This window comes from Glycine soja, chromosome 16, assembly GCF_004193775.1.
Source record: "Glycine soja cultivar W05 chromosome 16, ASM419377v2, whole genome shotgun sequence".
In the NCBI taxonomy this organism is placed as follows: Eukaryota; Viridiplantae; Streptophyta; class Magnoliopsida; order Fabales; family Fabaceae; genus Glycine; species Glycine soja.
In genome coordinates, this window is record NC_041017.1 from 193,879 (window position 1) to 207,129 (window position 13,251).

Consider the following 13,251-nt stretch of genomic DNA (forward strand, 5'->3'; position numbering starts at 1 on the left):
AATAGAAAAAAATATATAAAATGAAATTGATAAAAAAAAAAAAACAATTGCGCACACTTACTTGGATTTCGTTTCCCTTTTCACTAACTTATTAGTAGTTGCTTTCACTTTTTTTTTTATCCTCACATTACTCCCATTCTTATTTTTTTTTTTTAGCCTTCTCGTTGTCCCTCTCTAGTCTCTATACTCCATAGCTTCCTTTTTTCTCTCTATGTTCTTGACACCCCTTACACCCTTCCTCCCGTACATGTTGTATCATTATGCATATTTAGCAAAAATGTGATATTTTAATTTATAAAGAAAACATTTTTTTTTTGTTTTTAACAAGATCTTATTATGTTCTTATTCAGCCGAAAAAACATCATTTATTAGTTATGTGTCCAATCTTAGTTTATTTAATTATGCATACTTATATTATTAAAATTATAATTAAATAATACTGAACCTCCATAAAGAATTGAACCAACAATAATTGTCAAATTTAGCTCCATCATTAACATGATCAAAATAGCGAGTAAATGGTTGTACCGATAAATCTGTAATTGACTCATTTAATCTAGTATATATCAAAATTTAAAATTATATATGTATTTATTATAATAAGTATATAACTAACATTATTTGAGTATGAAAAAGTTCATATATATTCTAAAATTCAAAATAACAATCGATAATCATGATACATCAAGACGACATCGTAGAGGTCATCCATTATTTTTGTAAAATCAGTTGGGTGTCTGATCGGTCCAATCAGGATCTGGTACCTAACTTGCTGAATTTGGTTGGATCATCATAGATCAATTGAATCGTGTGATCGATCCAACTATGAAACCGATTTCATTAGGCCAATAGATCCCAATTGAATGATCGATGAGGTCAAAGTGGGTTGAGTTTCACAATTATAGAAATAACAATCAATCCCACAAAATTAAAAGGGAAAAAAATTGAAACACAACATAATTTTAAATCAACTTTTAAGAATTAATTTTTTATTTTTATTTAAAAATTTAAAATTTTGATTTTTATTTCTAACAAAAATTTCAAATTTTGAATTTAGATTTTATCATTTATCTTATCCAAAATTAACTACATTTCAAATTATCGGTATTAAATCCTATTCGATTTTGTAAAAATTTTGATTGTGGGAGGAATTTAGATTTTGATATTATTTTACTTCGAGTCAACTTGAAAATATAACGGTTATATTTTTTAAAATAAAAAATTCTATATCTTTGTTTTTAATTCAATTATTTAAAAAATGTTTCTTTTCTGTTCTTAATTCAGTTATATTCGAACAAACCTGAGTAGTTTCTTTAGCTTTTATAATTATTTGATTTAAATTGAAATTAAAAACAAAGAGAACTGGACTGTTAAAATAAAAAATAGAAACAAAAGATAGTGCACAGGAGAATATGATTGTTTTTAAATAATAGTTGGTTATATTATTTATCCTTAACATTTTGAAAAACAAAACTATTAGATATCCCATAGAAGAATCACAAGTATCAACTAATTTAACATAAAATAGATAGTTAGAAGTATTATTGTGAATAAATTACTAAGAAAGAAATCAAGAAATTGTTTAATTAGGTTTAATTTGATTCTTTTATTTTTAAAAGTTTTAATTAGGTCCTTATCTTTTAAAACATATTTAATTTCATCCCTCTTAAAAAAGTTTCAATTAAGTTTTTATTTTTTAAAAAAATCATTCAATCTAGTCATATTTTATACCAAATCTCACTGTATTTTTAAAAAATGTGTGAAGCTAAGCGAATGAAATAAAAACAAATAAAATTCATTTTACGAGATCAAGTTGAAACCTTTAAAAATAAAGAAATCAAATTTAATTTATTTAAAAAAAATAAAAGACTTAATTAAACCTATTATATATAGTTTACCTTATATTTATAACTTATATATATATATATATATAATAATTACATTTTTATATTATAACTCAAAAATAAGATAAAAAAATTTAATTTTAGCGAAAAATGCAAAATAAAAATGTGACAGACGCGACAATACCTTTGTTGCAGATGTATTGCTAATTTATAACTTTTTTTATGTCTACATATAGTAATTACATTTCTTTATATTATAATCCAATAAATTTTATCAGAATAATAGTGCGGACAGCGCTATAGCGGGGCAGCACTTGTGTTTATGGACACCATTGTCTTTCATTTCAGTTACCAAAATATTGAAAATATAAACAAAACTACATTAATTGCCAATTATTCTTATTATTTTAAAAATTAAGGTAATAGACCTGCGAGAATTTTTCCTTCTCAAACACTTCACCCAAACCATAATATCGCTTAAAAATTAGGGATAAAAATGTAACTACGAATTGGTGGCCGAAATATACAAAAACCATGCTTCAAAAAAGGATAGGGATTCTTTTTAAAAAAAAATGGATTAGTCATAAAAAATAAGATATGGATTTCCGAAAAAGATAACGTAGTAATAAGGCAAATTCTTCTGGTTAAAAAAAAGGTCAATTATTTCATTGTCACTTAAGAGTTTAATATTTATGTGTAAAATAATTTTAAATTATTATTTAATCACAAATTAATGTATATATTTTTTCTCGTTATTTAATTAGCATCGCAACATCAAAACAAAATAAAAATGATTAAAATTTAAAACTTTAGTGCTGAAGATTGATACATATACATGCATTTAATTCGATTAAGTATAGATTAAAAACTTAAGTGCGAACCATTGATACTTATAAATATAAGTCTTTATGTAATTTGTCAATTACTATTTAATTAACATTTGTATCATTTTTTTTATAAAAAAACATTTATATCATTTTTTATCCATAAGAATTAGAATAAGTTATTTATTCCATTTGATCAAGTAAGTTGGACTCTATTGACAATATTTATATCATTTGATAAAAGTGTTTTGGTGATTAGTAATTCAAATATTTATACGTGTATAACATTTATATAGTAATTAAAAAAACTAGAATATTAGTTCATCAATTAACATTTAAGTAGCATTTCATCATATTTGCCACAATTGATCCCTATTTTTGCCAATTATCATCAATTCTTTAAAGTCGCTTGATAAAAAGATGAAGTTGATCAATATTTTTTTAATTAAATTTTTAGTTCTTAATTTTTTTTTCACATTTAATTTTTATTTCCTAAACCTTTGGATCAATCCATTGTGAAGAAGTTTTAAGTGGTCCAGTGATAAATCACCTTATTTTACCTAAAATCAATGATGGATTCAAAAATCTTATAAAGGGAAGGCTAAGTTTTTCTTCTTCTTTATAATTGTTTAAATGTTTATCTTTTAAAAAATTACTATTTTTATACATAACTTTAACAATAAGGTCAATTATTCCATTGTTATTTAATTAGCATTGTAACGTCAAAATAAAAAAAAATGTTTTTTTTTTATAAAAAAACTTTAGTGCTGAAGATTGATACATATATGCATTTATTTAATTCGATTAAATATAAATTAAAAACTTGAGTGGGAACCATATAAATATGAGCCCTTTGTGTAATTCGTCAATTACTATTTAGTTAACATTTATATCATATTTTTTATAAAAAAAATATTTATATTAATTTTTTTTCAGTAAAAAAAATTAAAGAGAATATCATAGGATTTACCATAAGTCACACACTCTACGTGTTAAATCTTTTTACAACATTCATGTCATTTGATATAAGTGATGATTAATAATTATTTATATAGTAATTTTAAAAGATTACAATATCATTTCACCAATTAACATTTAAACAACATTTAATCATATTTGACACAAACGATCTTTATCTTTTTAATTAATATTTTAGTTTCTAAATTTTTTTGAAAGTTAATTTTTAGTTTCTAAATTTTTGTTTGACAAATGAATGTCATTAAACTTTTTTATTAAAGTTTTTAGTCCTTAAATATTTTTTTTTTATAATTTTTGAGATCTCATTAAATAAATGAAAATAATAGATTTAAAATCTTGTTTAGGAATTAAAAATTAAAATTCTAAAATTTTAGAAATATTATCAATTAAACAAAAATTTAGAGATTAAAAATATTAATGAAAAAATTGTTGAGAGACCTTAAACGGTGAAACAAATGTTCAGAAATTATAAAAACTAAATTTTTAAAAAGTTAAGGAAATAAAAAATTAATTAAATTTTTTATGATAATTTGCTTCAATATCATTTTCTTTTATAAAACCGTGCATTGTCTCCGTATATAATTTCCGTACCATGTAGAAAAAGACTATGGCTTATTTGTTTGTGCGTATAAATATATGTGAATTCTAGAGTGGACCCAGTGATCTATTTTGATCTGAGGGGTATATTTTACCATAACATTTCTCTGCCACAACAACCAAAGATGCAGCAACGTCACCATCTTAAATTTGCTTCTTCAATCCAGCAATAAGACACTTCACTTCTGAAGGAGGCAAAACAACATCAACATCAACATCATCCATTCTCCATAACTCTAATCAAATCCAATGCTTCTCACGAAACAATTAATAAATCTTCACACTAATTAAATTCCAAATCTATTCACAATCAAATGTTTTTTTTTCTTCTTATTTTCTGATTGAACTTGGATCCATTTGTAGCGAAGAAATTATGAAAAAAATTATAAGATTCTCAACAAACTCATCCAATCCCCTTTTCTCTGACTACGCCACCCCATCCCAATTTGCATTCCAGTCCACGTTTCCTAAACCTCTTTTCACAATCTATAAGATTCACTTTTCATTATGGCTTCAAAATAAAAGTTCATCTGAAGATAAAGAAAAAATATCGATTTTGAGATGCAAAAGATGTAAATTTGATCTATGAAATAAGACTAATCTAACATTCAGAGTTATGCTTCATTTTGGACCATTTATAATATTGGTCCACTTAAAGTAATGTCCTAAAATCAATATTAAAGATTTTTCTTTTCTTTTTCTAACCATGTAGTAATCTTCAACATTTTGTCCTACTTAAGAAGGCAAGTAATCCTCCTGTTGTTGATGGGAATCATTTTGAAGGTAGAAACAGAAAAAAAACTGAAATTTGAAGAAAGGTTGATTGGGTGAGTATCCATTCCACGTCAACATGACAGAAAAAGTGAAAAAGACTACATTCTTAAAACACAGAAGCAGAGGTTGTTCTTCTTCTGTTTCAACTTTCCAACAACAATAGAATAGAATTCAGCACACACAACACATTCTCTTTCTTTGTAGATCCCACTCAACTCACTCAGGACCCATCCCTCAGCATCTGAGAGAGAGCCCCACAAACACAAAGGGAATCTGTCTCAACTCAACTCAGCTCAGTGCAGAATGCGAAAGAGCAATGAGGAATTTCCGAATCTGAGTCTAAGGAAGCCACCCTTAAAGAGGAGCAAGACAATTCCAAATCCAAAACACACCCATTTCTCTGTCTCTGTCTCTGACTCCGACGAGCAATGGAACTACCCTTCTTTTCTTGGCACCACCACCAAGAAAAAAAAAACATCTTTCAAACCCCACAACCTCAACCTTCCCAAACCCTCACTTGTTCCACCACCGCCACCACCACCTCCTCCTCCTCCTTCCACATCCTCGTCGCCACTCTCTTCACAAGTCACCAGACCTCAACACCATCAGCGCTCTCCGATCTTGTATCTGGTTACTTACTTACTTGGTTATACATACATACATACATACATACATACATACATATATATATATATATATATATATATATATATATATATATATATATATATATATATATATATATATTCTCTCTGTCTCTCTCTTAACTTTTGCAATTGGATTCTCTCACCAAACCAAAAACTACTTATACTATGTTCTACAAAAGGGTATCAACATTTTTGTGGGACATAGTTCCTATTGGGCTTTTCTGTCTACCATTACTTACTCTTTTGCAATTATCATACTTAAGTTAGATCCCTTTTGTTTGCTCTTCTACGAGACGATACAATTTCTTTGAATATTTCATTCTCAGTCATCTGAACCCTTTTTTGTTGCAGCTTTTTATTGCTTCTATTGTTTTTGTACCCCATTCCGCTTATCTACAATATAAGCTCACAAAACTGGAGGTAAGCTTCTAATTCAACAAATTAATATGGTGATTAACTTGCTGGATAGATTCTTTATCAATTTCTTTGGTTGCAGGATGAGAAACTTAACCTGTGCTGCCAAATTGACTTTTGTCCTGGCAATGAAAGGACATCTTTACAAAAAGTTGATGGTTCATTTTCTTATATCCTGAACGCTGACAGTAGAACAGTTGCTTTGTATATTGTGGTGGTCACCCTCATTTTACCTTTTATGTTGTACAAATATCTTGATTACCTTCCTCAAATAGTAAATTTCTTGAGGAGAACAAACAATAACAAGGAGGATGTACCGTTGAAGAAGAGGGTTGCTTATATGGTAGATGTGTTTTTCTCCATATATCCTTATGCAAAGCTGCTCGCCCTTCTCTTTGCAACTCTATTTCTTATAGGCTTTGGTGGTTTAGCCTTGTATGCGGTGACTGGTGGTAGCCTTGCTGAGGCACTTTGGCATTCTTGGACTTATGTAGCTGACTCAGGAAATCATGCTGAAACAGAAGGAACCGGGCAGAGGATTGTCTCTGTCTCAATTAGTTCAGGTGGTATGTTGATATTTGCTATGATGCTTGGGCTAGTTTCAGATGCTATATCAGAGAAGGTAGATTCTCTCAGAAAAGGGAAGAGTGAAGTGATTGAAAAAAACCACATACTCATTCTTGGTTGGAGTGACAAATTGGTAATCTCCTCGTCAGTTCCCCATGGACTTTTTTGAGTTTTTGATATTTCACATGGAATATGATGTTGGCTGTCATGTTGGGGAATTTGTTTTATCTGATAGCTCCTCTGCATGAGTTCTGTGCATCTGATTTGCATCAATTATTTTTCTTCACAAGAAGAAAAGAAGCTGATACGTGATGCTTGATTGCAGGGCTCACTTTTGAAGCAGTTAGCAATAGCAAATAAGAGTATTGGTGGTGGTGTTATTGTGGTGCTTGCAGAAAAAGAAAAGGAGGAAATGGAAATGGACATAGCAAAGTTGGAATTTGATTTCATGGGAACATCCGTAATTTGTAGAAGTGGCAGTCCTCTTATACTGGCTGACCTAAAGAAGGTATTGATGGGGTATCTTTGACTCTTTGTTCTACTTTCAAGGGAAATGATACCTTTTTATATAATCTCTGAATCATATTATGTGGGGAAAGTGGGTTTTGAGTTGTTTACCTATTTTCTACATTCTCAAATTTAATTATTATTTGTTCACAGGTTTCAGTTTCTAAGGCACGTGCAATCATTGTATTAGCTTCAGATGAAAATGCAGATCAGGTCATTTACCTAACTCATTATTCCTTTGTTAATTGTTATTGTTGTCTAACTCTTCCATAGTAACTTCGTCATAGTCAATGTTTTTCTCAAATCTCTATCTCCAGAGTGATGCACGTGCTTTGAGAGTTGTTCTTAGCCTAACAGGTGTAAGGGAGGGCTTAGGGGGTCATGTTGTTGTGGAGATGAGTGACCTTGACAACGAACCTCTGGTGAAACTTGTTGGCGGAGAACTCATTGAAACAGTTGTTGCACATGATGTAATTGGACGTTTGATGATTCAGTGTGCTCTACAGCCTGGCCTTGCACAGGTTTGTCAAATAACTCAATCCTTCTCGTAAGCATTACTGAAATTGATAGGTCAGTCCTTGAGATGATATCTTCCACCCACCCTCATGAAGTGTTGCTCCCTTTTTCTTCATGTATTCTTAGTGTTTATAATAGCTACTGTGTGTTTACTAAGTCACATACAGAATGCCTCATGAACCCTGACTCTTACTAGATGAATTTCTGCATGAACTATTTTCAATCGTAATATATAGTCTGTTACCTACATACAGAAACTGACTACCATTTTTTCTGTTCTTAAAAGTGTCTCAAACTTTATGGATTTTATCACTCCTCTGTTGCATTTGGTTTCCATGTACCTTTCCATCGTGTGACTCAGTGTTTTGTTCGTTTGCTTCCTCTATTGGCCAGATATGGGAGGATATTTTGGGATTTGAGAATGCGGAGTTTTACATCAAAAGGTGGCCTGAACTGGATGGTCTCTTTTTCAAAGATGTATTAATTTCATTTCCTGATGCAATACCTTGTGGAGTTAAGGTTGCTGCAGATGGGGGCATGATTATCATCAACCCAGATGATAGTTATGTCCTGAGAGATGGGGATGAAGTCCTTGTCATAGCTGAGGATGATGACACTTACGCACCAGGTCCTCTTCCAGAGGTTATCTTTCCGTTCTAGCTTCTCTTGCTGAACTGTGTCCACGTATGATTGCTTTATTGGAAAATATACTGATTTGGTGCTTAGAATCTAGTATATGTTGCACATTGTCTTGGATTTATTAAATTAATGATAGTAGGTGACTCATGATAAATTCCTGCCATCAGAAACGCATGCACAAACACGTCTATCTCTCTCTATGTGTGTATTACATGCTGTTTTTAATGTTAAATATCTTGGACAGGTACATAAGGGACTTTGTTCAAGGATACATGATCCACCTAAGTATCCTGACAAGATATTGTTTTGTGGCTGGCGTCGTGATATTGATGATATGATCATGGTAATTCTCTAAATTGCCTACGCTATATTATGGTCTTATGTATCCTTACTTTTTTTTTACAAGTGACGCTGGTATCATGCACCATCCTATTGATGTTTAGAAAGAACCAATTCTCTTCTTTAATATCTTTCTATACGCTTAACAAGAACCAAGGAGCTGGTATTCTTTTTGCTAAGATCATCATGTGTCCCAACATGGCTACACCCTTTGGTTGTGGTACTATTCTCAGCTATGGTGGCCATGCCTTGGCCACAAGGGGCCTCCAGGGGGTTTCAAACCCCTTCAAGCTGGTGATTTTATTTTTTTATCATTCAGAAAGATTAAACAGAAACAGGAAACAAGAAGCTAACAAACTAAGTTTTCCCTCTAGGGGTCCCAATGCCTAAAGCATCAGCTAAAAGGGTAAACTTAAATAGCAGGTGGGACAATGGTCCCAAACAGTGAGAGGAGAATCCAGGGTGCCTCCAGCTATAGCTAACTAACCTGCACATTTGTTCCCCTCCCTATAAGTATGGATGAAGGAAAGGGACCAAGCTTGATGACAAAGAGCTTCAATCTTCTGAACAACAGGAGCATAAGGATGCGTTGAGTCCACACCTTTCATGATTAAATTCAAAGCAATCTTGGAATTAGATTCACGAACGATGGTTCTGTGACCCAAATTCCAACACAAAATCATACCAAAATTGATTGCAAGGAGGTCAGCATTCAAGCTAGTAGTGTAACCACAGCTTCCGAATCATAACCAGTGATCCAGTTGCCACGCTGATCCCTATTGATACCACCAAATCCAGCATTAACAGGGTTGCCTATGGAGCTTCTGTCGGTGTTCATATCTTCATTATCCATAGCCATCTTTCCCAACTAAATTTGTCTTAATTGTGTTAACAGGTTTATGGAGTCAATTTCCAGAATCTAGTGGCCTGTTTGATTCTTTTTATTTTTTTAAACAAAAAATTATTTCATAGAACTATTTCACAGACTAAAAATATCCAAAAAAAACCTGTTTTATGAATATTGTTTTGAAAATTAAATTCTGAAAGCTTACAAATGTTCTCTGATTGCAGCTGAGGTCCGGGTGGTGATGGTGGTTTGAAGTGAGAGTAGGGAATCCACGAATATAGGTTAAAGGAAACAAAAAAATTTGTGTTCCTAATTTTCTACTCCAAAACCGGTTGTAGAGAATAAGTTTTCAAAACAGTTAAAAAATAGACAGACTGCTTTTTTGGTGTAAACTAAAACATGGATACAGATATGCATCAAGGATTATTTCATTTGTGACCACGAAGTAATTACCAAACTTAAAAATGAAGCCTTATTGTATTGCTGTACAACCAATCATATTCTATGGGAGTGAATACTAAATTTTAACGGACAACAAAAGAAAAGAGAGACTAGGTAACATGAATTTTAAAAATAACCTTATATCATAATATAAATTATTTATTATAAATTTAAATATAAAACACTAGTTAGGTTTAGTGTGCTGTTTATGGAAACATCAGAACAACACTTTTATTACATCCAATAATCTCTACTTAAATGCATTGAATTTATTGTATTTCAACCAAGAAGAAACAGCATCTATTAATGCCTGCTGGTCTAATTAATTAGGTTTAATGTATTAATTACAATTGTTTATGGAAACATCAGAAAATCACCAAATATAAAAAAGGAAAGATCAGAATGACAGCAGTGAACATATACGCAGAAACTGCATCCAATAATCTCTATGGGATTATGTAATAATGGTAAATAGTCACACATAGCTTTAATCTAATAGATTCATCTCCTACTAATATGCAACTTGACTCTAGCTTCGTTATCCTCTAAGATTTCCTTAATCGTTGTTGTTTCATAGGTTTTAGAGGCACTCTTGGCTCCTGGTTCAGAACTTTGGATGTTCAATGAGGTTCCTGAAAAGGAAAGAGAAAAGAAGCTTGTTGATGGTGGACTTGATGTTTCTGAGTTAGAGAACATAAAACTTGTCCATAGGGAGGGTAATGCTGTGATTAGGCGGCACCTGGAGGGTCTTCCACTGGAGACTTTTGATTCTGTAAGTTTTGAATCTTTTTCTCTTCATATTATTGCATTTCAGGTATGAAATGAATCGATGTGCCTTGAGGAAGGAATCCTCTAGCTCTTATGCACCATGTGAATATTAGAGGCTGGTGTCATAAATAACTAAAAGGTAAAGCTGGACATTAATAGATGATCATATTTATGCAAATTAATTCAATAAGAATTTTGGATAGCTGATTGAGTATACTTCTATCCCATTTGTATAATTTTAGCAATATCCTTTCTCCTTTCAAGAATAGAAAAAAGGAAAAATTGCAAATTTGGTCCCCCTGGTTGTCTCCAATTTCGATTTTAGTCTCCCTTTAAATTTATTCACAAATTTAGTCTCTCATTTATGTCCAATCCCGTAAATTTGATCCTCAAGCCTAGATTTAGACATTGATTGTTACAAACGAACATTGACTGTTATGTGTCACGTTGTGATTGGACCATAAAGGATCTGCGTGTCGTATCAACCCCTAAAACAACAATCACTCAATTGAGAAATACTCCAATTAAATGACTTGAAAACCCTAGAACTGTTCAATTAAACACAAAGACACAAAACAAACTTTCAGGGAGAAAATGAAGACCTGTTTATACTTCTTCTTACGCTTTCCATTGGCGGTTTCGATGACAAACTCTGTGGAGAAGATGTTAGTGAGCTTGGCACCATAACTGTTTCGTCCGCCGGTAGTCTTCTTCTCGTTGTCATTGTTGAAGACGTAGACCTTATCATTGTAGTTGTTGCTAGTAAGGAGGTGGCCGAAGATGAGTTCAGGGACGTAGACCTTATCTTCCTGGTGGATCTCCACGGGAACACCGTCGCCATTGTTGAAGACGGAGATGGTATTGGCCTCGGCGTTGATGGTGACCTTGAGGGCATCCATGGACGGGTCGTGTTGCTTGTTGTTGGTGGCGTTGACGAGGATCTCGTCGAAGATCTTGTAGAGGCCGAGGATGTAGGAGACGGTGCGGTGCACCATCTCGTCGTTCTCGTACACCCACAACGTCTGCGTGTGCTTCCCGACGGAGCTGACGTAGGTGTCGAGGTGGAGGAGGATGAGCTCCAGCTGTGTCTTTCTTTGGTACATTTGTCTAGAGAGAGAGAGAGATCAAGAAGATGGTTCAAAAATGTTTTTTGCATAAAGGTTTGGAATAGTCCAATCAGAAGGTGACATGTGGTAAACCGTCAACATCCAAATCTGGCTTTGGGGACCAAATTTACGGGATTGGACATAAAATGGAGATTAAATTCGTGAATAAATTTAAATGTGGACTAAAATCGAAATTGGAGACAACTAGGGGGACCAAATTTACAATTTTAGCTAGAAAAAATGATTCGGTTAGAATGATTTCCACCACAAGGTTTGTGGATGGGATAAAATATCCATGCTGTCAAAAAATAATTATGAGCAACGCAAAAGTCTTATTTTAGTAGGTGAGGTTGGGTCTGTTAAAGACCAAATTGCCAAATATGGCAAGCTTATATATCTTTCATTTTCCATTTTTTGTCCCAAGATCTTTCTAAAACTCTGCAAAAGCTTTAGATTGTATTTCATTCGCGTTTCTCCTTGTCTCGTTTCTCACATTCTAATACTTTGCTCAATTTTAAACATTATTGTACCCAAGTAAACTTACGAGCAAAGTGTTGAAATAGGATTAAGTGTAATAAAATATCTCTAGCTAGATTAAAGGCAGTCAAGCAAAGTAAAATAAAGTTTTATTCAACTGTATACTAACTACAAGAGGACAGATCCTTATTCTTGCAGATGAGTCAGTGGAGGACTCTGTAGCTCACTCTGACTCAAGGTCCCTAGCTACCCTTCTACTCATTCGGGACATACAGGTATCCAGTTTTGTTGCATTTGAAATTAAGGTTATCATGTTCACATCACTGACTATTGTCTCATGTTGTGGTAGTCAAAACGTCTACCATACAAAGACACTGGGTTCTCTCACAACTCTTGGATCCGTGACATGCAGCAAGCTTCAGTTAAATCAATTATAATTAGTGAAATTTTAGATTCTAGGACTAGAAATCTAGTGTCTGTGTCAAGAATCAGTGATTATGTGTTATCTAATGAGCTGGTTAGCATGGCACTAGCAATGGTGGCAGAAGACAAGCAAATTAACCGTGTTCTTGAGGAATTATTTGCAGAGGAGGTATCAGTGGGTTGAACTTATTATTATTGCTTTATTCTGAAGAAATTTCTATGGTAAAATTACATATAGGTTGACTTATGGCAGGGGAACGAGATGTGTACGAAAGCAGCAGAGTTGTATTTATTTGACAAGGAAGAAGTGTGTTTCTATGATATAATGATTAGGGGTCGTACAAGAAACGAGATTGTTATCGGCTATCGCCTGGCTAACCAAGATCGAGCTATTATCAACCCTTCTCAAAAGTCGCTGCCAAGAATATGGTCCATTGCTGATGTTTTTGTTGTTATTGCCAAAGGAGATTGACAATTTCAAACATTTCTTTTTTTTAGAATATGGATATTAAAATTAATTTACAATTTTTTTTTTGTAATTAA

At 32.4% G+C, this 13,251-nt stretch overlaps 1 protein-coding gene across 5 annotated transcripts; it reads left to right on the forward strand.

The window, feature by feature from the left end:
* The first annotated feature begins 4,974 nt into the window (after window positions 1–4,974).
* LOC114390747 (probable ion channel SYM8) lies at window positions 4,975–13,251 on the forward strand. 5 transcript variants are annotated; one of them, XM_028351622.1, is made up of 12 exons: window positions 4,979–5,647; window positions 6,016–6,084; window positions 6,161–6,778; window positions 6,971–7,153; window positions 7,306–7,365; window positions 7,470–7,673; window positions 8,062–8,310; window positions 8,552–8,650; window positions 10,512–10,706; window positions 12,468–12,560; window positions 12,635–12,877; window positions 12,962–13,251. In XM_028351622.1, the coding sequence occupies exons 1-12, from the start codon at window positions 5,321–5,323 to the stop codon at window positions 13,178–13,180; spliced, it is 2,559 nt and encodes an 852-aa protein (XP_028207423.1). In that variant the 5' UTR covers window positions 4,979–5,320; the 3' UTR covers window positions 13,181–13,251. The 5 variants fall into 5 exon arrangements, 2 of the variants coding, with proteins under 2 accessions (XP_028207423.1, XP_028207424.1); XM_028351623.1 differs by having other exon boundaries at window positions 5,313–5,640; XR_003662007.1 differs by lacking the exon at window positions 12,962–13,251 and having other exon boundaries at window positions 4,975–5,647; window positions 12,484–12,560; window positions 12,635–12,774.